General features: G+C 41.9%; 1 protein-coding gene and 1 non-coding gene across 3 annotated transcripts in view; both read left to right on the forward strand.

Annotated features, from left to right (window-relative positions):
- PLCB1 (phospholipase C beta 1) overlaps positions 1–23,070 on the forward strand; it is an 839,164-nt gene that overhangs the window by 559,546 nt on the left and 256,548 nt on the right. For both annotated transcript variants that reach the window (XM_075563986.1, XM_075563987.1), the window contains exon 9: positions 324–490. In XM_075563986.1, coding sequence (XP_075420101.1) covers positions 324–490 — 167 coding nt within the window. The remainder of the gene's footprint in view (positions 1–323; positions 491–23,070) is intronic.
- On the forward strand, positions 14,028–14,179 carry LOC142423597 (small nucleolar RNA SNORA62/SNORA6 family). The gene has a single exon (XR_012779215.1). It is a non-coding gene; the product is annotated as a small nucleolar RNA SNORA62/SNORA6 family (small nucleolar RNA).

A 23,070-nucleotide genomic window follows, 5' to 3' on the forward strand; every position in this document is an offset into this window, starting at 1 on the left:
AAACACTGCCTGATTGTGCTCCAGCATCACAATTGTTGGATATTTTCACCCAATGTTACAACCACCGTGTCAACCCATCGCACTGAGGGTTTTCCTCATTTTCAGTGACCTTGTACTATACTAGGCATGATGACCTTCTCCGTAGACGAATCCTTCCTGTTAACTTGAGCCACGTACATGAGGTGAAGGCTCACTACCCTGCCTCTGAGGAGCTTTCAAGCTGTGCTTCTTCCAAGACATTAGTTTTGCCTTCTCACAGTCTGTGAAGTATTAGAAAGACTTGGTGGGACATGGTCTGATTTCTCGATGTTTCTTGTTTTTAGTGGTGCCAAAAGCAAACCATACCTTACTGTTGATCAGATGATGGATTTTATCAATCTTAAGCAGCGAGATCCCCGGCTAAATGAAATCCTCTACCCACCTTTAAAGCAAGAACAAGTCCAAGTGTTGATCGAGAAGTATGAACCCAACAGTAGCCTTGCCAAAAAAGGTCAGTATACTTCACTCAGCGTCATTGGGAAACCACTTACTTCTAACTGTGGAATTCAGCCTTCCACACGATGCAATTAATGACTTCAGGATTACGTGGATCAGTTTTCCTCTGCATGCCTGCTTTCCATTTTGTCTTAAACCATGGTGTTTCCACAGGAAGTACTTGATCTTTTAAAATTTTGATATATAGATAGACTTATGTTTGTGTAGTAGTAGAATTTTTTTAATTCTCCAAATTGTGTTTTGTTTTAAAGCTTCCTAGTGACTGCATTCACTTTTCTTATGCGGGGTGTTTGTTAGGCAGTATATTATAAAAGGTCTGTATTATATTATAGACTTTTTGGGTCTATAGAAGCTTAGGTAGTGTGGTGAGTAAAGTATTGCACTACTCACCGTGAGGGCATAGGGGGTCCCCACACTTGAACGGGCCCTCTGGAGCAACTTTGATATTATGGAAAAATAATCGAGACAGACAGACCGCAGGGCGTAGGGGCTCCTCGTCCCTATGTCAGGAGTGGGAGAGTGAATGTATTTTCTGATGGGTACATATAATGGGGCTTACAGATCTTTCACAGGCATGCGCATCATACAGCTAACATATTGCATAGTCAATGGGTAATATCATAAGTGGGTAACACAATAAAACAGCAGCAAGGTGAGTCATCTTCTTGACCTTGTGTTCTTTGACCTCAAACCCCCCTGAACCCACCCCAAGAGTTTGTTACATTTTGCCGTGGTTTGGTGATGGAACCTGATTGGTCCTCTCCACAGATAACGTCCAGATATAGTGGATAGCCGAACACAAGAATGATTCATCTTATATGGTAGCTCCTTTACGGCCGCTCCTCAATGGAGACCTATTGCTCCACAGCAGGCACATTGTTCTGCCTGGAGACATGTGTATTTGGAAACATTTGTAGCTCAGAACGATGGAGAGCTTTCTCAAAATTGGGCTAGTTTTCCATATGCCATGGTTGCGAGTGTAGAAATAAGGCCAAATACACTCTACCAAATCCTCCGTTTACCACAACTAACCACATGTTTGACCATTCAAATTCACAAGCCTCTCCAAGCAAGAAAGATGGTTCTGTCTATTGCCTGAGAGATTTGCAGTCTCAAGAACCCCCAGGAACAGCTCTGTTCTGTTCCTCTAAGTTCCCTGGACATCGAATTGATTCAAAGGCAATAGATTTTGCTTGCTTTGTGTCTATTTCTAGAAGTTCTGTAAAATAGTTCAAACATTTACCTCTCTACAATGGAGCACTGTTGTGTAGTGGTTACAAGATGGGCTGCGATATGCATGGTTGGCAGTTCAAAGACTGGGCTTTCTACTGCCTCAAACAGTGACAGTTCCGGAAACCCACGGGAGGTCTCTATGAGCCAGCATTGACTCGGTGGCAATGAGTTTTGAGGCAAGCAAAGAGGATAATTTGTTTCATTATATTCTTTCATTGTATTCTCCCTTACCTGTAGGGAGATATTTTGAAATGTATATTTCTATGTTAAAAATTCTTGGTTTTCATAGAAAATAGTTTGTCAAAAATTGATATTCTAAAAGCAAGTCTAATCTGTCTAGAAATTATTCATAAATTTATAGTTTTGTTTCAAAATAAATACACTGCAAAAATAAAATAATGATTTCACTGTGGACGTTTTCGATTATGTGTAGCATCATTGTCCCTGAAGAAAACCTTCAGCTGTGTTTCTGTCCCAAAGAGCACATTTCATCTGGGTGGAAACTGGGTTAGTATTGCTTATGTTATTATAAATTACCAAGATGATCCACAGGGAGGTATGGAAAGTACAATTAGGCAATTATTAAGAAGAAATAAATTGCATATTAATATATAAGCAATTAATAAAGCGACAAAAATAGCTTGAGCAAGATTATACTCATTAATAAGAATGGCTTAATAAAACAGAATAAAGGAAGTCTTTCACCAAAGTATACTTATATTACAACTGGTTCTCTAAAAGGAAAGTCAGACTATTTATTAAGTATATATATAATAAATTATTTTACTCAATGTGTGTTTAATCTATGACATAATTTTTTCAGTTGTTATTTTTGTGCTCACGTTTGTTTCATCATCATTCTTGTTGCCTTGGAGACGGGTCAAAAGGAAACATTTCTTTAACAGCGCATCTTGAGCTGCCAACCAACCCCTCGAAGCCTTCCTAAATAAGGCACCCTCTCTTGCCAACTGCAAAGTTAGGAGTTAGGAGCCAGCAGGCCAAATCCTCAAAAGACTCCTTTTCTGAAGCAATTTTAGGGAAATGTCTTTGCCACCATTTGAGGGCGTTCACCTTCCTCAAAACAGAACTTTCCTTTTTTCTGATAATGATTTATCTTTGCCATTAATGAGGGGGCTGCTCCTTGCAGAAGACTAAATATTTGTCCTGGATGAGTTGGTGATTTGCTTCTGCAAGCAACACTTTTCCCAAAATAACTAATACGGTGCTCTAACAAATCCACTAACACCTGTGAAAGTGGTTAGTCCATGACAGCAGAAAAGCAAGAAGCTTTTTGTGAAACCAATGAGGCCTTTAAAACACAAGCTTTGCCTTTTCTCCCTTCCTCTCCTCATCCCACGTGCCCCTCCCCGCCCCATCACACCAGGCTGCTGATTTGTCCATGGGAGGGAATGGCTCGCTATATCAGCCTCTAACGACTGGGACCGAGTGAAGGATACAAAAGAGAAAGGATACAAAGTTGGGTAGAAATGCAATAGTTTATTGAAAAACAAACTCCTAGAGCAACTAATTTAGATTCTAATGGAAATGAAGATGACGCCTCTTTAGAGTTGAGAGTTTATTATGCCTTATGTCTATAGGATGTATGAATTCTTATTTGCTCCTGCCTTATGTATATAGGATGTATGAATTCTTATTTATTCCTGCCTTATGTCTGGTCTATAGGAGGTATGAATTCTTGTTTGTTCCTGCCTTATGTCTGGTCTATAGGAGGTATGAATTCTTATTTATTCCTGCCTTATGTCTGGTCTATAGGAGGTATGAATTCTTGTTTGTTCCTGCCTTATGTCTGGTCTATAGGAGGTATGAATTCTTGTTTGTTCCTGCCTTATGTCTGGTCTATAGGAGGTATGAATTCTTGTTTGTTCCTGCCTTATGTCTGGTCTATAGGAGGTATGAATTCTTGTTTGTTCCTGCCTTATGTCTGTAGGCGGTAGGAATTCCAGCTTCACAGCAGGCGCACAGGTCCAGGTATACTCCTAAAGACCAGCACGTTGATCGGGTTTGAACTCATTCAATCATGGCCAAGGAAGTAAAACTGGAACCAACTGGAAACTTTTCAATATGGGTGCTTTAGAATACTAACTCTAGTGGGAAAGTTTGCAAGTGGAAGCCCTGGAACGCCAACTCCGAAGCAGAGCGAGCCCTTGCAGAAGGCGAGCTGGTGACTGGATTATTTCAGGAATATGGAGAGGGCGCACATAGTCTGTCACTTGGAACAAGCCACCTTTGTTTTCTGTTTGGTTGGTCAAGAGATTTGGGTTCTGGGCATTGCATTTGCTGCCCTTGTTTTCTAAGAGGAAAAGCAACTTTCTAGCATGGCTTCGACAAACATTCCCCCCTTCCACCCACCAATTCTTGTTCATCTTGTTAGTGTGTGACAAAACACAAGTTATGGAAACATCAAGTCTTCTGTTGTAACTTCATTGGCCATGACTGAACCAAGCCAAACCAATTCAAAACCCCTTTCTGTAATTCAAGGTGATGATGGTCATGGAGTCTCTCTGTACCTAATTGCAGGATCAATGGCAATGACACATGTAGTGTTTTGAGGCTGATTTCAAAGATAGAAGCCATCACTCACTACTCCTGTGATGCTAAGCAAGGTTCTTAACCTCCTGTGCCAAGTTACCATATATGAAAAATTGGGAAGCTATTTCTCATGGGTTTGCTCATTTGAATATAATAATACATACGAAACACAATGATATCTGGGTCTAAGAATTTCTTTCATTTCTCCCAACACCTAAAAGCAGTACCTGCTCACAATGAAATACTTAATTATAGATGCATAGTATGACCTAATCATTGAAAGAAAGCAATTTTTGGCCCAAATTTATCATTCACGAATGGCCCCGCTGGTCTCTGTGTTCCATTATCACTGAAATTCTCATTTAGCACATTGCTAGCAGCACACAGGCAATGGTCCAATAGCTAGAGGGCCAGCCACCTGCTAACACAGCATACACCTCACCCCTAAGAACTCCACTGCCCGTTTGGCAGATCTGGCTAGCTAGATCTGATACCTACCGTGGGCATTCAAAAGGTGGCATAAATCAACCTCATCATTTAAAATTCTCTGATGTTTCTAGCCTTGGAAACTCAAACTTGAAGCAAACCACCTGTTTTTATTCTTTCAGGCCTTTGATACATATTGTGCTCTCAGACTCTAATGTGCACATGAATCTCCTGGGTTGGCTGTGTGTGTGTGTGTGTGTGTGTGTGTGTGTGTGTGTTTAACGCGGAGTCTGATTTCTGTAAGACGTGGAAACAGATCTGCATTTCAACAAGCTCCTAAGTGATGCTTATCTTGCTGATCTGAGAAAATTATCCCTGCCCCCATCCAGCTGATACAGACTCAAAGTGACTCTACAGGACAGCGTAGAACTGTCCCTGTTAGTATCTGAAACCATAACTCCTTACAGGAGCCAAAAGTCTCAGCTTTCTCCACCCGGGAAAGTTTCAAACTGCTGATCTTCTCAGCTGTGCAGCCCCTAAGCACCATGCCGCCAGAGCCCCGGATCAGGCACCCGGGAAACAGCTCAGGACCGTGGACGCTTGCAGTCCGGAGCTGCAATACAGATCTAGCATGAGCAGCCTTACTTCCACATTACGTCAAATTTTGCCTGACAACCTAGTCTTTGGAGTATAGCTATGTCAATAAGTAAGGAGTGGGGTATTTGACATCAAATGATACTCTTTGCTGCTTTTACTTACTTGTGCACAGATAGACTGGAGAAGTTTTATTACATTAAACGGTTAGGAACTCGGACTCTTGTAGAACCAACAAATTGCTGAAGGTGACATAAATGCCTTAGTAACTTAAAGTTAGAAATTTTTTTTCAAAAATGAGAATATTTTCATTTGATTTTGAAATATAGTACATTTGATATTTGACTTTCAGATTTTTTTCAGGAATCTTCTGTGCCATTTTTAAAAATCGGGTGATTATAAATGAATTCGCAAACAGCATGGCAAGTATGGATCAGTAAAAACATTAAAATTAAAAGTATACACAAAGTCCGTTGCTACTGATTTTGCAAAGATGTAGAACTTCTCCTCAGAGGATGCCTGGCTGTGACCTCTTGGGACCAAATCACCAGTTCTTTCTGCTGAGGCCTTGCTTTGAGTGTTCTAGCCACCAGTGTCCCAGTTAGTAGTAAAGTTCTCAACCAGGTGTGCCACCTGGGAGCTTTCGGAAAGGGAATGTGTTTTCACTTACTCTGTGATATTCAAAATAAACACTGTGGTTTTTCAAAGAATCTCACTGACATTTGAAGTCGTGTCTTAGATCACACAGCCTAATGCTTTGTGAGAAAGCATCATTTTACTTTCCAACTAGTTTATACCTTCTACTCAATAGACATAAAACAAAGTAAGTAGGCACTTCAATCTTGCATGACACTTTCTCTGCTACTTTCACTTGGGCTAGTTTCTCAAATGTTCCGAGACATTAACAAATCGGTGTTACTCTCTGTGCTGACCCATCGTCTCAATCTTATTGATGGGATTGATACTTTCATCTTCCTCTATGTGCTGCTTTAAAGTGTTTCATATGATCTATTTTCATGACCTACATATAAAACCACATGCTTCATAACATAAATCTACATATATGCATTTCAAGAAATTTGCATACAGAAGTAGGGGCTAACAAAATACTATCTATAACTGGCACAAGCTAATCTTTCACTTGTATATGAATTTCACATCTTTTTAATAAAAAGCAAAGTCTAAAATTCAACGACAAACTTTTTTCCTGTGACCAAAAGCCCGGATGTTACAGCACTTCTCGGTCAGCTGGCTGGGAGGCAGTGCACAGAAGCGGGCAGTGAAAATCCAGCAGCTGGGAAGAGCTTGCTGCTCTGTGTGCCCTGCTGTAACAAGCTTGTTGCCAATTTTCCTGCTGGAATTTTTCTTTCTGAAGATCTGCGTATTGGTTATAAATATGTAGAGAGCTGCTGGGCAGCCTAAGGTCAAGGGTTCAAATGTTTGAGTTCCACGAAGAGGAAATTCAAATCTGGTGGCAGAGCACGCCACTCGCCAGGGAGCTTGGTTTCTTTTAAAATTCAAATCACCCACCTTGGCCCCAGGTCAGTAAATGTTCCTTCCTTGACATGTTGTTTGCACTCTGAACCCAATAATGCTTAACACGGGGATGCCATGACCTCTGCTTCTTCACTGCAAAGGGGTCCTGAAGAGCATCATTCGAAGACTAGTATCTCCTGAAGAGACTCAATTCTTCATAGAGAAGAAATGATGACTATAATTAGCTTGAAAAGCAGCCATATGTGTGCATCCTGGAACTGCTCAATTCTACAAAACAGTTTGATTTTATTTCGGCGGGGTGGCAGGCATGGCTAAGTGCCGTTACATCCGGAAAGGATAACAGTTCAAATCCTTCCAGAGGTACTTTGCATGAAAGGCAGGGCGATCTACTCCTTGCAGATCACCAAGCCCCAAACTCATTGTCAACCAGTCCATTCTAACTCAGAGCAAGTGTCCTTGGAAACGCCATGCGGCAGCTCTCCTCTGAGGCGCATGGGCAGTCTGGTGTTTACTAACTGAATGATCCTGGGAGGAAGATGGGGTTTTCTACTCTCATAAGAGCTCCCCTCTTGGAAACCCAAAGGGAGGTTTTATTCTCTTGGATATGGGGGTCACTGAATCACCATCTGCTCAGTGGCAGTTTGTTTTGCTTTTCAGTGGGGGGACAGGGGAGCAGAATGCTGCGTTGTCTACAAGATATGGCCAAATGTTGCTTCAAAGCAAGTGGCTGTGTTTCTTCATCCTTTTCTTGTTCTTTCGAGAGCGGATGCTCACAAGTAAGTGTTAAATCCGGAGTTAATAGGGCAGTCCGTAACGCTGCCGGACACTTCAAGCTGCCGTCCTTTTGCAGGCTTGTTTGATCATTGATTCTCTCTTTTAGTATTCATATGTTATGCAAACCTTTTTCTATTTAATGAGTGATAATTAAATTATTAAACTGAAGCTTATACACTCTCTTATAGCAGTCTGTCAGTATTCACTGAGTTACAAATTTAGTCAGAATTAACTCGAAATTAACAATAACAAAAGTTTCGTTTTAACCAGGGCAATAGGACAGCAAGAATTTTTGCTTCAAGGAAAGCAACTCTGATAATGCTTGTATCAGTACTTTCAAGAGTTTTATTGAAATGACTGATGCAACTGAACTACATTGTATTGTTGTATCAATAACAAAAAGTGCCCCACCTGTCACCGAACAGAGCCCTGCACTTGGGAACGTCCCTGTTAGGCAGGGCTCCCCCCACTGACACACAGAAGGAATTCACTGACTCAGATCAACCAAAATCACTGTGTCAGTAACCTCAGTCTTGGCTGGGTGCATGAGCTCCAAGAACATCACCAGGAATTCTGTCTCCATCTCTCACCGTAGGATCTGTGGGACTTTAATTCAGGAGCAGACTCCCCTGACAGGAAAGGATAACCACAGGCGGCTCAAAACCTACGTGCTCACCTCTCTCCATATGTAGAAATTATTTTTACAAATGGTTCCGTGTGAGCCCCAGAAACCTGCTCCGGTTTAGTGAACCAGAGTCACTGGGGCCTAGAGAGTGGAAAATAAAGATTAAACAGGTTTGAGGCACATGGCTCTCCCTAGTTCCAGGGAGCATTCAGTTCCCTAAATCACACGGACTAAAGAGGCTAGAGGTGATTTCCCGTACCCACTAGGGTGTGCTTCTTCGGAGAAGTGCAGATGGAGACCGAACAGATAAAAACAACACATCGTGCCAATGAAACTGAGTTAAAAATGAACAGTGCGTCTCAACTGAGCTTATATCTGGGAAGCCATTTACATGATTTTACCAACCCTCGGTTTGCTAATCTGTAAAACAATTCCCATGAGAAAATTAAGAAGGCTGTATACTTTATTACTCACTTTACCCTTTTGTGCCTGAACTAGTAAAAAGTGATAATGGGCATTTATACCAAATTATTAAAACCAGTTAAGAATATGAAAATGATATTTAGAGCATTCTCAACTATAGCTATCTCTCAGCTAACTGGTTATTTATTAGTAAAAATAAATAACATGAAAAAACAAGTATCTGTAGAAGTGCTTATTTCTGTATCATTCTACCAGCTTTTGTGAAAATCAAGTATAATTGTAGTTGTAGATATAAAGTGTATACTTAAATCTTATTATTTTATTACCACATGATTTTCCTATTATTGCTAATGCCTTTGGCTCCATTCTGACTCCTATTCACCCTGTGTGCACAGTGTAGAACTGCTTCCTAGGGTTTTCAAAACTGTGACCTTCCAGAAACAGAACACCTGGACTTCAGAGGCCCCTGTGGAGGGTTCAAGCGGTCAGTCAAGCTTGTAATGGTTCTCACCGCCCAGGGGCTCCGGGCTTTTTGTGGTGGTTGGAGGTGCAGCCAGGTACGTGGGAGACCTCAGTTTGCAGCTGGGACCCATTTGACCTCACCAGAATCGGTTGACTCCGTGAGCTGGAGTAAATGCGGCAATGAGAAGGACTCGACTCTGATGAGGAAAGGAAACACCTGAAGTTCCAAGTGGATCAAGGGTCTTCTGACAAGAAGCAGGCTTGCTTCTTCAGGCCACTGAGTTGATATCATCTCTAAAGTGCAGGGAAGCTGGAGGCATGAAATGGCTGCTTGACCAGCTCCCACTGGTATGCTCAGAGTAAAGTGATAAAAGGGGGCATAGCTTCTCCTTCACTTATGAAAGGGACAGTGCCAGAAAGAGTCAGGGAGTGGCCTGCCGTGCAGTGGATTTTGAAATATGGACTGAAAATAAAATGACTTTGGGTCCATGTGTGACCTCTTTCAGCCATACAGGAGGAAGGAAAATCGTGGCCGCAGGCATGCGTTGCTGAAGACCAATTCCTAGGGAGCTGAGGTCCACTGTTCATTTACCAATTCTGAATCGCCATTTCTTCCAAGTCACTCTCTGCGGGGCTCAAAAATCCATGGCAACAGTCACGCTAACAGATTCTGTGTGCTCAGGATTCAGTTGTTCAGACAGAACAGTATCTTCTTAGCTTTGCCCACAGACCAACTTCTCTTTGGTCTTGGTCTCTCAGCCACATGGCCTGTTGACCTCTGTTCTCCTCTCAAAATTATACAAGGTTCTTTTAGGACTGCCAATAGGACCCCAAAGATCATGCCAGTCTACCATCAGCCTCAGGATAAAGGTGCTCAACTCTATCTCTGTGGGTCAGCCAGCAGAACTCTCCCAATTAAGTGCCTGGAGGCAGCCTATTCCACAAACCAGCCTCCTGCCTGAAGGTACAGTTTTACTTGCTTGGCAGGCTGGAAAGCTCACTGCCTTGTCTCCTATTCTGGCCTTTGGTTCTGTTGCTGCCCCTCCTCTGCTGCCCCTCTGCTGTCACGGCTCTCGCCTGGATCAAGAAGCCTGTGGGCAGTGGTCTTGGGGTCAAAAGGACATGCTCCACTCCTGATTCCTACTGGGAATGAAACCTGCGCTACCTGAAAGGGCTCATTTTATACCCAGCAGAATGGCAATCACAATGAATGCTGCTAACAGTGGCTCCCAACAGAATCCTTTCAGTATCTTTCAAGAAAAGGCCATTTTTATGGGAATTGTAGCTAAAAAACCATGTTAAGTAATTCACTACACTGGAATTGGAGTTTCCAAAATTGTATTTCCCCAGCATTATTTCTCTTTACGAGGTAAACCTATAGTTATTGAGTCGATTCGATTTAACACACGCTGCTCCCATGTGTTAAGAGTACAATTTAACACATGCTGTTCCCATGTGTTAAAGAGTACAATTGTGCACCAGGGGGGATTCTTGGCTATAATCTTAACAGAAGAAGATTACTAGGCCAGCCTTCCACCTACTACTGGGTGAGTTCAAACTGCCTACCTTTAGGTTAATAGTTGGAGGAAACCCTGTGCACTACCTAGGGATATTAGTAGGTGGAAGTTATAAAAATGGATTATTCTTGTAATTATTGTTTATCCCTCCTTGAAACATCAAACAGGCCAAATCTTTAGGAAAAGTTTGGTCTAGTATGTGGCTAGCCTCACACATATGACTTCACTTTCTTGAGCTTAAGCAAAATGGTGATGAGATCATTTCGGAATCAGACATCAGTATCTTTTTCATCTCCCTTGGCATCCCCTGTTTCTGCACAGCCAACAGCACCGTCCCTCAGTCACTGGTGATTCTTTAGGTCTTTCTGTCAGTCCAACCACAATCAGGCTAGATGTGCCCAGACTTCTTGGCCCCAATAGTAATTAGAGGGAACATTTCTCATTTTACTCGCCCCTGCCTGGGACAACGTTGGTGCGTATTCTTTATCTTCTCCAGCAGTTCCCATCAGGCTCGAAGTCTGTTAGCTGCCAGGTGTAACCATGCTCAATTACAGGATATTAGGGTTCCTTCCCTTACACCTCCTCATTCCCTTATCGGTATATCTGGGGTCATCTTGAAAATAAGCTAGTTTCACTCAAAGCCTGCTTATGAAACAACCCAAACTAAAGCGAGCACTTTTATACATACAGACTTGGTAAGGTCAAAACGAAAAGGTCTGAGTAACTGAACAAGGAAAGAGGAAAATCAAAAGGTGTTGGGCCCACAGCTCACTCCTTCTAGGCCGTCACATTGTTTTCATAGTTCTTGTCACTCACATAATCCTGGTCCCTGGCTTCAAATCATGGGACTCCTTATCTACCAGGGAAGAGGGCCATTTAGGCCAAACTCGGGTTGTAGAAAAGGCAGCTGAGAAGCATACGCAGTAAGAGAAGAGCACACTGTGCTCCTGGACCACTTTTCTGTGTCTTAAGCAGATTCCTTCCCAGGATCCCACACTCCCACCTGTGACATTGCTTAGGAAAGCAAATGGAGACTATTGATAGCTGTGGGTTTTACACTTGTCCTTAACACAGTATCCAACATTTCACAAGAAACGCTAATATAAGGGGGCTTCAAAAAACCCACTGGGAAAAGTCCACTATCTCTAAATTCCCATTTTATTTGAATTTTTGATGCCCCCTTATAGGTAGTAAATATTCTTGAAAGCTCTGTTTGACTTACTAGAGATGCCTGGAGTACACTCAGAGGTGGCTGGCCCCTCCCTGCATCCATTTGCCACCCCACTCCCACACTCTGCAAGTCATTCTGTCAAAATTCTAGGCTCCATTTGAAAACCACTCCTCGGGACGAGATATCGACTGGTTTAAACATCTTCCTCACAATTCACATGGCATCCATTCAAATATTTTGTATAGATTACCTGCATAGCAATACAGGAAATGAAAGAACCACAATGAACCAGCAAGATAAATTTGAACACGATAGATTTTCTTCACAAGACAAAGACAGATGAAAGCAATATGACGTAGCCAATTCTGTTCATTGCTTAATTAAGTTACCACACTGAGAAATCTTCGGAGAAGCCACTTTAGTGCTTTATTGATTAAGATTTACTTTAAATCCCACCTATTGACGGTCTAGCTTCTGTGGAAGGTCACAGAAAAATGACACTGTCATCCCTAAGTGTACTCCAAGATCCTGTTTGTTCTCTCTTTTATATGTGCCTAGACTTTTCTGATTCATTTTTTGGGGATTGGGTAGGAATGAAAAATGTTACCATGGAACAAAGTGGAAAAATTTCTTATGAAACAATTATGGATCATCATGATGGAATTATGCAGCTTTTGGGTGTGTTTGGCCGTTGACTTAATAACTTGCTTGTAGCGGAGACAGGCCTGAGCAGAGGCGCAAGCACCTGGTGCAGGAACACTAGTCTTTGTTTGGGTTTGCCCCAGTCTTCTGTGGCCTAATGCCCAGCTCAGCATCATGGCTATAGCCAGAAAGCCATAGCCATGGTCCTTTGCAGCAGAAATGACTTTCCAAAAATATTGACTCAGGAAGAATATAAATCGTAAAAGTCAAGGTCAAATGCCAGTCCCAAGAGGTGGGGAAGTGGCTTACACACCCCAGATGGGTCTTGTTAAAATCCCATCAGACTGGGCCTTCTCAAAGTGCCTTGTTACTTCATGTGAGACACAAGGTAGCTACTGGCTTTCTTTCACAAACACAGCCTACCTGCAGACTAGGACATTGGCTCACTCAACACTCCCGGCCATCACGCCAGCGCTGCCTCACAGTGACCTGATGGGACATATGGTTCTGAGCATCTGTTTGCTGGGCCCTGTGCTCAACACTGAATGGAATAATGAAGTGAAGGTCATGATTCCTGTCCATGGAAAGCTGAGGTCCAACTTGACCAAACAGCCTAATACAAGGATCTAGAACACTTTAGTTTTCTTTGCATCACCGTTACAAATTATTGGGAAGGGTCTCTGTCCCTTGGTATGAGTCATGTGACATTATACAAGGGAACTTGAAAAATTTTGTGGGGAAAAAATATCATCTTTTAATTCTATGTCTTAGTAAAAACTATAAGCACCCTTTTGCTAATAAAATGTAATGAAACATGACTTCTTTAACTTCAAATCTAAGTCATCACTTAGAAATATATAATGGGAACGTGCCAAAGAGAGCATCTACACAATTAGGGCTCTGGTCCAGAGTACTTTAGCTAGCCATGTCACCTTGGAGAAGCAGTTTGCTTTGGAGTGTGAGGTCAACTTTTTATCTGTCTTATTAAATAATAAAATGTTATCCTATCTACGTATCTGCCAAACAGTATAATGAGAAAAACACTCCTAAGTCTGAGAATATTTTGAAAAAGGAATAGAGGGAAATCGATGGTAGGTGTTGTTATCCAGAACTTTCATACAAAAACAAAGTAACAAGTACAGTTTGATACATGGAAAGCTCAGGAGATACAAAAAGAGTGATGGGCTAATTTACCTTTGCGTTTGGGAAGAGCATGTAGCCATTTACTGGACAAGATCACATTGATTCTTGGACTTGTATTTGTACATAGTTATGACAGTAGCCTGTCAGGTTGTCATAGTGCGTTGGTTTGTATGATCTGTGATACTGAAAACTTTGCCAACCGTATTCTAAACAGTATTTGCCAACAAGATCACCATTAATGAACACGTTTCAGCAGGTTTCCAGACTAGCCAGAGACTAGGAAGATGATCCACTTCTTCCCCTAAAAATAACACAAAAAGTTCTGAACAGCAAGGGGCTATTCTTTGATACAGTGCCAGAAGATGTGCCCCTATGATTGGAAGGCACCCAAACCAGAACTGCAGAAAAGCTCTCTCGTCGAAGTTGAGTTGACCGTAATAACCTGGATGGAGCAAAGCTTTCCACACCTTCACCTGCTGCACACTATTAAAGCTCAGGGTGGAGGCCAGTCTTGGCCAGTGAACTTCTGAGTGTTGGAAGTGTGCTACATTAACAGGCAGGGTTTTCGCTAACACCAGTAGAGCTTGCCTCCATGACTGGAGTTTGATAATACTCGCTGCCACATGTGAAACAAACACAAAAAAACCTTCACCTGATGACGGAGCAAAATTCAAATATAAAATAATTAACTGCAAACACCCATTAATAATAGGAATGTGGAACCTACAAACCCTACAAAACTAGGAAAATTGGGGGTTCAAAAATTGAAATGGAAGATGAGGGGGTACCCAAAAATAACCGAAATTCTTCCCCAAAGTTGAATATTTTACAAAACAACCTTATCACTTTCAAAATACTCTCAATTACACAATACATTTGTCAAACCTATGACTCTATTCTTGGAAACATTTTTCAAATTCATCTGTTTAGATGACTGACATCACCTCCTCGTTTTTTCTTCACCTCTTCTACATCATCAAATCATGGTCTTTCATGTACCTGTTCATTTGAAATTACACAGGACCAGGAGAGGTGAGTAAGGTGCATGGGACAAGAGAGCATGCTGTTGTCTGCCAAAAACTGGAGCACTGAGATGGCAGCATGAGCAGGTGCATTGTACTGGTGGCAAAACCAGTCCCCTGTCTGCCACAACTAGCTCTTTTTTGGTCTCACACTGTTATGCTATCTTCTCAGAACTTCTAAATAGAAGCATTGGTTAACAGTCCATATTGGTTATGATATTGGTTATGAGTTGATATTTTCATCTGTTCAGGAAGTTGACTCACAACCAGAACTTTGTTAAGAATCAACATTTTATCTTATTGAAACAAGAAAGCCACTCTCCACTTGAGGTTTTCCCATAGCACTGTTCCTTGTAAGCTGTGTTCATCATCACAACAGTTTCTGCAGCATTTTTCCTGAGCAGAAAACAAAATTTCACATCCACATGCTGTTCTCTTAAAATCAATCATCACAAAAAATGAGGTTTGAGCAAAATTGCTTTTACAAAATGTTCGCTGTGACAGAGAACCTTCCCAGGTGATGCTACTGGGTGCACTAACTTGGAGCTGAGTTGCTGGATGCTAGCCTACTGGAGAAAATTGTGTACTATGAAAGCTCTGCTCCACCCAGTGTGTTTCCGGGGGTTTTGGGGGTACCACCTCATACATAAAATTTGATATCCAGGCATTAATGAGCTGAGATGGTATTAGCCATTTTGAATCAAGCAGTTACATGATTTACTATGAGAGTAATGACAAATTTAACAGGAATGAAGTCACATTCTTTGTCTAAAAGATCATTTCAACTTCTAGCCTGAAGTACAATGCTGTCAGTAATAGAGTAATATCTATGCATCTACAGGAAGACCAATTAATGTAAATATATTTCAAATGTACTCACCAAGAGCGTAAGCCACTGATGAAGAGATTTAAGAACTCTACCAAATTCTTCCAACATGCAGTCAAGGTACAGTGTTAATTACTGGTGTTTGGAATATGGAAGTTTGAAGTAAAGAGGAAAGGTTAATAGTTGTAAAATATGACCTTGTAGACAGAAACAAAGTGGAAGATCCCAAGACAGAAATTTTCAAGTCTAATGACTTCTTCGTTGCAAATAAACTTGTCAAAACAGCATAAATCGAGTCTATACACGTGGACCGCACCAAATAGAATACACAGGACTCATACACAAATTGACTAATTCAGTGAGTAGAGGATGAGGCCAAAATCATTTGTCAAAGCAAAGCCAGGGCCCAACTGTGGAGGAGTCCATCAATTAATCATTCATATGCAAGTGGACGTTGGAGTTGAAGAAAATTAAAACATATCCATGAAAGCCAAAAGACAACTTAGAGTGTATTCTATGTGAAGTTAGGGTTCATCTCAAGAGCAGATTTGCCTCACTGACCGAAGAACAAATGAGTTGTGGAATGATATCAAAGTCATCATGCATAAAAAAGCAAACAATCATTTAAAAAGCAGGAAACAAAAGAAAAGACCAAAGTGGAAGTCAGAAGAGACTCAGAAACTTGCTTTTTAAGACAGTAGGTAAAGCAATTGGAATAAATGAGATAAATGAACCAAACAGAAAACTTTAAAAGGCAGCTCAAGAATAAAAAGTATAGCATGACAATGAAATGTGCAAAAACATAGAGTTAAAAACCCAAAGGGAAATCGGCATATCTCAAGCTTAAAGGACTGAAGAAAAAAATCAAGCCTTGATTAGCAGTATTGAAGGATTCTCTGGACAATATGCTTCCATGATGCTGAAAGTTTCCAAAGAAGATGGAAGGAATACACAGTCATTGTACCAAATATACTTAGTAAAAAATAATTAGTCTTGACATTCAGCCATTTCAAGAGGTAGCAATTAATCAAAAACTAGTGGTGTTGAAAGAAGTATAAGCTAATACTACATGTATTAGTGAAAAACAAGACTCCAGGGATTGACAGAACACCAACTTAAATGTTTCAAAACACGGATGCAGATCTGGAAGAGATCTCTATGTATTCCTAGTCTACAGAAAGGTGACCCAATAGAATAGAGAAATTATTGAACAATACCATTAAGATCACATGTAAGTAAAACTTTTCTAAACAAAATAGCAGATGCAGCAGTTCATTAATGAGGTGGCAGCAATTCAAACCAAATTCACTGCCAATAAATCAATTCCTGACCCTGTTCCTACAACATAGAATTGGCCCTATGGAGTTCCAAGATTTTTTTAAATAATAGAAAGCCTCATCTTTCTCCCTGTTTCAAACTGCTTGCTTTGTATTCATTACAAATAAATGTGACCAACCAAAATGATAAAATTATAGAACAATATTATTGATATCACATGCAAATAAAATTATACTGAAGATCATTCAAGAGCAGTTGCAACAGTACATTGACCAGGAGCTGCCAGAAATTCAGGCCAGATTAATAAAAGAACTTGGAAGGAGGGATATAATTTAGAGGTCAGATGAATCTTGGCTTAAAGCAGGATGTTTACTTGTGTTGTATCAGCTATGCAAAGGCATTCAACTCTATGGACCATAAAAAACTATGGGCATTCCATAACACTTCATTGTGCTCATGCAAAACCTATGCATGGACCCAGAGTCAATTGTGCAAACAGAACAAAGGAATGCTGTATTATTTAAAATCAAGAAAAGTGTGAGGCAGGGTTGTATCCTCTAACCATACTCATTTAATATGTATGTTGAGCAAATCGTCTGAGAAGCTGATTGATATGAAGAAGAATGCAGCATCAGGATTGGAGGAAGGATTATTAACAAGCTGCAATATGCAAATGATACAACCTTGCTCCCTGGATGTGAGGAGGACTTGAAGCACTTGCTGATGAAGATGAAGGATGGAAGCCTTCAGTATGGACCACAACTTAATGTAAAGAAGACCAAAATGCTCACAATTGGACAAATAGGTACCATCATGATAAACAGAGAAAAGATTGAAGTTGTCAAGGATTTTGCCTTACTTGGATCCACAATCAATGCTCATGGAAGCAGCAGTCAAGCGATCAAAGGATGTAGTGAATTGGGTAGATCTGCTGCACAGGACCTCTTGCGAACACTGAAAAGCAAGGCTGTAATCAAAGAACTAAAGTGTGCCTGACCCAAGCCAGGGTGCTTCTCAGCCACCTCAAGTGCATGTGTAAGTTGGCCATTGAATAAGGAAGCTGAAGACAATACAGTGCGTTTGAATTATGGCACTGCTCAGGAATAAGGGAAGCATTATGGTCTACCAAAGGAACACACAAATATGTCTTGGAAGAAGTATAACCAAAAAGAGATAAAGATGGTGAGACTTTATCCACGAACTTCAGACTTGTTGTTAGGAAAGACCAGTCCCTGGTCATGCTTGGGAAAGTAGATGGGCAATGAAAGAAAAGATGGCCTTTAATAAGATGGAGGACGCCGTGGCTGCAACATTGGGCTCAAACATCAGAACAATTTGAGAGAGGTGCAGGACTGGATGGTGTCTCATTCTGCTGGAAATAGGCACCATCATGATAAACAGAGAAAAGATTGAAGTTTCAAGGATTTTCGTCTTGCTTGCATCCACAATCAATGGTGATGGAGTCAGCCATCAAGAACTCTGCTCCAGATGTATTAAAAGTGTCCAAAAGCCCAGATATCACTTGAGGATTAAGGTATGTTTGCCCCAAGTCATGGTATTGTCAATTGCCTCCTGGTCGTATCAGGGCTGGACAATTACTGAGAAGCACTGGAGAAGAGGCACTTGAGCCATGGCTTTGGGAGAAAATATTGGAAGTATCATGGCGGGGCAGAGGACAAACACATCTGTCATGGAAGACGCCAGCCAGAATGGGTCTTGGAAATCAGGATGGTAAGACCTGGTATGCCTGTACTTTGGACACATTATCAGGAGAGAGCAGTGCCCGTGGAAGGGCATCGTGCGCGGTAAAGCAGAGAGGCGGTGGAAAAGAGGAAGCCCTCCATGAGCTGGGTTGACACAATGGCCGCATCAATGCACTCAAGCATAATGAGGGTGATGCAGGACCAGCAGTGTGTCATTCTGGGTTGTTATGAATTGAAACAAGCCTGAAACACCTAACAACACGATGATAGAAACGGAGGCCTGGTGGTGCAGTGGCTTAAGCATCGGATGGCTAACCGAAAGATCACCGTTCAAGCCCACCAATTGACAAGTGTGATGCTGGCCGCTTTTGAAACCCCGTGAAACAGTTCTGCTCTGCCATAAAGGATCCCATGTGCTGGAATTGGCTGGGAGGCAGTAGTTCGGAGGTTGTTCATGATAGGGGAACGGTATTTACAATCAACAATGGGATCTGAAAGCATGGCACTGCCTAGTCTAAAATGAGAACTATGTAAAGTACACGGGCTCTGCAGTTGGACAGAGGAGCCCTGGTAGGGTAGTGAGTTACATATTGGGCTGCTAATCTCAAGGTCACCCGTTGGAAACCACCAGCCGTGTCAAGGGAGAAAGACGGGGCGTGTTACTCCTGCGAGGAGGGACAACCTTGAAAACCCACCAGGGTAGATCTTCCTTGACTGTGAGTGGCTGTGGGTCACTGTGAGGCGGAATTGACTCCATGTCATCAAGTTTGGTTTTGCCATTAGGGTTGGAAAAAATGTGATAGATAAGGAAGCTGTCAAAGTTCATATAATATACAAAGCACAAGGTTAGTTGGCACACGTAACGGGAAATTTTGTGTACAAGATAATTTAAGAGGCAGCATTGAATAGATTATTTCTGAAAAAAGGCAAATAGATTTTAATGAGCCATGGGATATTAAAGCCACCCGCACTTACTTTCTCATCGCTGGTCTAGCAGAGCTCACATAAGGGTCACAGCCCCCAAATACATCTGAGCCAAGAAAACAACTTTGCAGTGCTGTTCTTGGAAGTGATTTATGGAGGTGCTAATCCACTGGGTCGGTAGTGCTCCAGCATGCGTGGGTATCGTTACATTGGGAGTGTGGAGAGAAGGATGATGAATGGATTCTCAACATCCTAATCCCCGTGGCATCGGAACGCCTGAGTGCCAGAGCCTCCCTAATGGGCATTTGGCACACTAGATTGAGCTTGGTGGCTGTGCTTACTGGAACACGCATTGTCCAGTTTCTCCATCTCAACTGTGTGGTGATGACTCCATGTAGATTTAGAGGCCATCTGTCTTCCAACTCGGAATTTGTCGCAATCCCTCTGTGATGCATGCTAGTGAAAGGTGATATTTGCATGTGTTTGGCTCTTTTAAAAAAGAAAACAACTAACCTACACACACACAAAAAAACACCCAATCAATATCACATCTTCCACTCAGCTTTTCCCTTGTTCTCAATGTTATACATATGAGTTTTCTGTTATTTGGTTTTTGGGTGTTTTTGTTTTTTAATTCTTTTTATAAATTTTACTTCTGTTTGTATCGTAAAAATATTTTAAATTATTTCAAATGTTTTAAAGTCCCTGCGGAGATTAGAATTTAAATTAGGTCTAACAAAGAATTGCGGACCTCAATAGACAAATCCACATCCAAGGACTAATCCTCCTGCCTCTGGCAGATGGGCCGTTTGCCCTGCTTGAGCTGGCTCATTTTAACAGCAAGATTAAAGTAACACATTTTATAGAGATAAGTAAATCATGGGGAAAACTGGTCGTCGGTCACAGTCAGGGCTATTTTTAGAGCGAGTCTGGTACCCAGATTGAAGCCAACTGTCACGGAAGGAAGCAAGCCCCTTCCTTTCCATCTTTCATATCTCACATCCCACCCAGTTTGGGGAAAGTGATGTGGGTATTATCAATCGAACCCACCACCACCATCTGTCTTCATTATGCCCGAATAGGCTCCGGATTCAACTCTCTCATTAAATATCCCTGTGACATCAAGCGAGTTATTGACCTCTCTCAGTCTCAGTTCAGCCAACGGAAAATGGGACTTGCAAATCCCCTTTCTATGAGCTCTCTCTCCCTGGCACAGAGCAAGTGCTCCCCTGAGCACAGTTCCTCCTCCTCCCGGTGTTGTCTTTACTTGGATAACTCGCCTTCCCACTTCTACTGATCAAGGTTCCCCAGAGCAGAGTGGGCTGAGTGCTGGGCTGCTAATAGAAACGTTGGTGGCTTGAACCTACCCCTACTCTGCAGGAGAAAGAGGAGGTGATCTTCTGCATAAGGCTTCACAGTGCCCCAAACTAGGCAGCAGGTCTGTTCTGTGCTGTAGGTTCACTATGACTTGGAATCAGTGACAGTGATAGATTTGGTTTGAGTTTGGATTTTGTACTAGAGTGTGTAGAGCATCATCTCCAGCAGGGGAACATAGTGGTTAATGGCGTGGCACACAAAGCTTGACTGAGTTCAAATCCAAATTTACATACATATTGGCTGGGTAACCATGGACAAGCTACTTGCCTTAGGTTTCCCGTCTATTGCCAATTCACCTGTACCTCTTGACCTGCTGTTGAGTTGATTACAACTCATGGTGATCCTGTGTGTGTCATGGTAAAACTGTGCACCAGAAGGTTTGTAATAGCTGAGGTTACTAAGGTCAATCACCAGGCCTGAGGTGGCTCTGCCTAGGTTAGCAGGCACCTCCGTCCCTTGAATCAGCAACCAATTGTATTAATTGTTTGCACTCCCCAGGTACTTCTCTCAGCTATAAAATCAGAATAAAAATCGTGTCTACCTTGATAGATGTATTATGAGAATGAAATAAGTGAAAATGTGCCTGTAGGAAGCAACATGTAGATGTTTGTTAATAATATAGATCCTGGAACCCCAGTGACTCATCCTGGGTCTTCATTTTTTCCTCACTGTTTTCTTTCTCCGGTCTTGTCCCTTTCTTATATACTTTATTTTCCTCCAAGTTAATCTCATAAAATTGGACTAATTTTTGATTAATACAGGCTTACAAGTTAAAGTTTGTTATTTGAACAGTTTATGTTACTTACAGAGTGTTATTCACAGTTTGAAAGATATCATTGCCTGAGGAGTAACTGAGAGTAAGATTGGACAATAGAGGAGATATTTTTGGAGATTCCAGAACAGTAACTCTTACCCAAAGCCAGTTGGGTTCTTGTTGCCTCACCCAGTATGTTGCATTTTTAGTTTTTGTGACTTACAGCACAATGCTGATACATAATACTAGGTGATTGAGAAGAATCACATACTTGGTCTCAGCTCACCATTCTGCCAGTTAGTAGCTGCATGACCTTGGCAAAGTTACATAACCTTTGTTTTAGGGGGGCCAGAGAGTCTGTTCTGAGTCACAGTGACCCTATAGACAACAGAGCAAAACACACCCCATCCTGCCCAGTACCCCAACTGTTTCTATGCTGGAACCCATTGTTGTGGCCCCTGAGTCCATCATTGTGAGGCTTTGCTCTTTGTGATGTCTTCCTCCCAGAGCTGGTCTCCCCTGATAACACGTCCAAAGACTAGAAGACAGTCTTGCCACCCTTGCTTCTACTAAGCCTCCTGGCTGTACTTTCTTTAAAAATAGATTTGTTGGCTTGTCTGGCAGTCCGTGATAGTTTCAATATCCTTTGCCAGGACCGTAACTCAAATCCATCCTTTCTTCTCCGGTTTCCATGGTTCATTGTCCACTCTTTCATGCTGACATCTGTTGCTCTTATTGTCTTCCCAGTGCAGAGATCGATGCCAGTGCCAATTACTGTGCACTTCTGCCTACTGTGTTCCTTCTACTTCTGGGTCTGAAACTCTGAATGAAGAGTCCTTTGGGCCCAGGGCTCAGAGACTCTGCTCCGATGGTTCATGTCCTCTCTGCCGCTGAGCCTGCGTGTTGACACGCCACCCGATGTGACCACCCTCCCCTTCAAAACTGGACACCTTCCCTTCTGGATGTAGATGACAGTCGAGAAGCTCTTCAAAGGCTCGCGCCTCTCTTTGTTTCTTCCTTTCTTATCCTGCTTGCATTTATATGATAACTCATTTCCTTTCAAGTTGATATCCTTTTTATGATGTGTGTGTGGTGCATAGACACGGCCAAGCCTACTTCCCCACCTTGATTGTGTCTCCACGGCATTATTCTCCCCGTCTCATTTCACTCCGGCCTTTACATTCAGCTTCAGGACTATCTTAGGAGCAACTTCACATCAGTTCTTTGAAGGCATGATGGATCATTTCCTAGGCAACCATCTCAGTAAGAAACATGTCCTGAGGAGGTAAGAGCTCGACTGGGGGGCTTTAAAGGCATATTAGCAATGTGTTGTTCATTTTACGTAGAGGTTAGCGTTGGGCTGTGCCCCACTGTGCTTTGTCCTTCCCCTAAGTCAAGGAGCACAGCAAAAGCATAAGGAGATTCTAGGGTGCTGAGGGCTCACCCCAGACTTGACGTGTCAGTGCAAATGAGGAGTACTGGGCTCTGTTCTCTATTAAAAGTCACTTTCTTATTTTTTTTAATCATTTTATTAGGGGCTCATACAACTCTTACCACAGTCCATACATACATCAATTGTGTAAAGCACATTGGTACATTCATTGCCCTCATCATTCTCAAAATATTCGCTCTCC

Source organism: Tenrec ecaudatus, chromosome 12, assembly GCF_050624435.1.
Source record: "Tenrec ecaudatus isolate mTenEca1 chromosome 12, mTenEca1.hap1, whole genome shotgun sequence".
Lineage (NCBI taxonomy): Eukaryota > Metazoa > Chordata > Mammalia > Afrosoricida > Tenrecidae > Tenrec > Tenrec ecaudatus.